The 1,923-nt window shown below is 34.2% G+C and overlaps 1 protein-coding gene across 1 annotated transcript; it reads right to left on the bottom strand.

Moving 5' to 3' along the window:
• Positions 1-575: 575 nt before the first annotated feature.
• LOC113365364 (uncharacterized protein DDB_G0290685-like) lies at positions 576-1,614 on the bottom strand. Its single transcript, XM_026606940.1, has 3 exons — positions 1,383-1,614; positions 760-1,037; positions 576-593 (listed from the first exon to the last, which is right to left on the bottom strand). Exons 1-3 carry the CDS (start codon positions 1,612-1,614, stop codon positions 576-578), a joined length of 528 nt encoding a protein of 175 aa, XP_026462725.1.
• Between the last annotated feature and the right edge of the window lie 309 nt (positions 1,615-1,923).

The raw sequence follows: 1,923 nt of genomic DNA, 5'->3' as shown, positions 1-1,923 counted from the left end.
TCTTTGTAGGTTTAAACTTATTTATTTCGAGAATTCTAGGTATAAAATTATTGGATAAATTTAATTTAAAAAATGTATTATATATTTATGAGACGTGTTTACTCGACCACGGTCGGTGACTGACTGATTAGGGTAACATAGTGTATCGTATATCAACAAAAATATAGGTAGCTTATTTTATTATGAAATTACTAATCTAGTTTTGAATATGATGATTTATTCAATTTTTGATTCATTATTTACAATTTTGATTTTGACCAATCGCGAATCGCTAGAAGAGGTACAAATTGGACAAATGTTTTGTACCGGTGAGATACTTTTTAAAAAGTTTGTCATTAATTCTTCTCTATATGTACTAGGTTACATTGTATAATTTAATTCAATGTTCTGTAATAAACAGGATGCGTTTTTAATTGTGAAAAGCCCACAACTATAATCATCAGTCTGTTTAGGGAAGTCATTTTATGAAAATTTCATTGCAATTTTTCTGTGTTAGTTAAACAGTTATTGCAAAATTGATTAAAAATATTGAATTCGGTTAAATCATTAGAACAAAAATTAATGTGCTATATATTTTATAGCTGATGATAAATCTAGAACAAAGTTATCATTTTTAATATTTATGGTCACATAAAAATGCTTCCTTTAAATTACTCAGTTTATTTTAAATGTTAATTGGTTCACGATGATATGAATCTTTTTATTTCAGAAATAATTGATCTTACTTAAATTTAATTTTAACAAATTGTACAGCCGTACCATTGGAATTGGAGTTCCTATCCTATCGTTACCGCCCTGGCCGCCGCGATCGTTTCTTTGCCCATCGCGGTTGCTTCCGCGGCCGTCGCGGTTGTCTCTGCGGTAATTTCCGCGACCGCCACTGTTGTTTCCTCTGCCGCCCCAGTTGTTTCCCTCGCGGTTGTTTTCTATGCCGCCGCGGTTGTTTTCTATGCCGCCGCGGTTGTTTTCTATGCCGCCGCGGTTGTTTCCTCCGCCGCCGCGGTTGTTTCCTCTGCCGCCGCCCCAACTCGCATCGTCTGTGGACTAAACTAATAATTAATAATATTATAATAGCTGATTGCTATGTATTTATGTATTATTATAAATATTTAACATTACCTTTTTGTAACTATAAAATCTTATTTCTTGATCTTTAAAAAAATGTAGGAAGTATTCCTTCACGTTTCCACTATCTTCATAAAGAACCGGCAGGAGCGATGATACACGCTCCTCTTTTTGATACAGCAATTTTATCGTGTCGAAGCATAAACTAACGCCCTTCATTTTGTAAACCCTTACACATGCGTGGATGTGTTTGCAAATATTTGATCTTATCAAATAATCTATGCAACTGCATGTGTACGTATGCAAACAAATCTTACATCCTTCGCATCTCATGCATGTACTATTACATGTTTGATTTTTTTTTATAGCCACGTATGGTGCAACGGTATCATCTGTTGGAAATACATTCCATTGTGTGTTGGGAATGCATTCTAGAATACGATGCGGCAATACTGCTGTACCTCTTACATGGGTTACACGTACATCTTTCTGCCTTGTCGACGGTAATGTTCCATTTACTCTACGGGTCCTTTGAATAAAAGTATTCATTTCGAGGCGTAACACCAATTGAATGGCCTTATCCATCCTCCTAGAACACTTTCTTCCCAAAACTCGAGTTTTCATTTGGCTATGAAAACTTTCTAAAAACATGTCAGTATTTATTCCTAAACCTTTCCGATAACAATACGCCCAAGTAGTTGCTCGGTTATAATAAAATTTCTTAAAATATGTAACAAATAATTTAGCATCGTCATCTTTCTCAAGCTCATTCAAATAAGAATTTAAATTGCTCCAAAAATCATTTTTAATTCTATTGATTTCTGGTAAATGACTTCTCGCTTTTCTCTATTTACAATC

The sequence above is a fragment of the Ctenocephalides felis genome, unplaced genomic scaffold (assembly GCF_003426905.1).
Source record: "Ctenocephalides felis isolate EL2017-DRISC unplaced genomic scaffold, ASM342690v1 CF-g0.4_SCAFFOLD_00939, whole genome shotgun sequence".
NCBI classification, from domain to species: domain Eukaryota; kingdom Metazoa; phylum Arthropoda; class Insecta; order Siphonaptera; family Pulicidae; genus Ctenocephalides; species Ctenocephalides felis.
Note: the sequence above shows the minus strand (reverse complement) of the source record. Positions and strands in the feature narration are given on the sequence as shown.

Bases quoted from the DNA above. Each gene is read 5' to 3' on its own strand.
- LOC113365364 (XM_026606940.1), bottom strand. From the start codon at position 1,614: ATGAATACTTTTATTCAAAGGACCCGTAGAGTAAATGGAACATTACCG. The intron at 1,038-1,382 runs GTAAGATTTGTT...TTTAGTCCACAG, and splicing joins ATGCATGAGATGCGAAGGAT to ACGATGCGAGTTGGGGCGGC.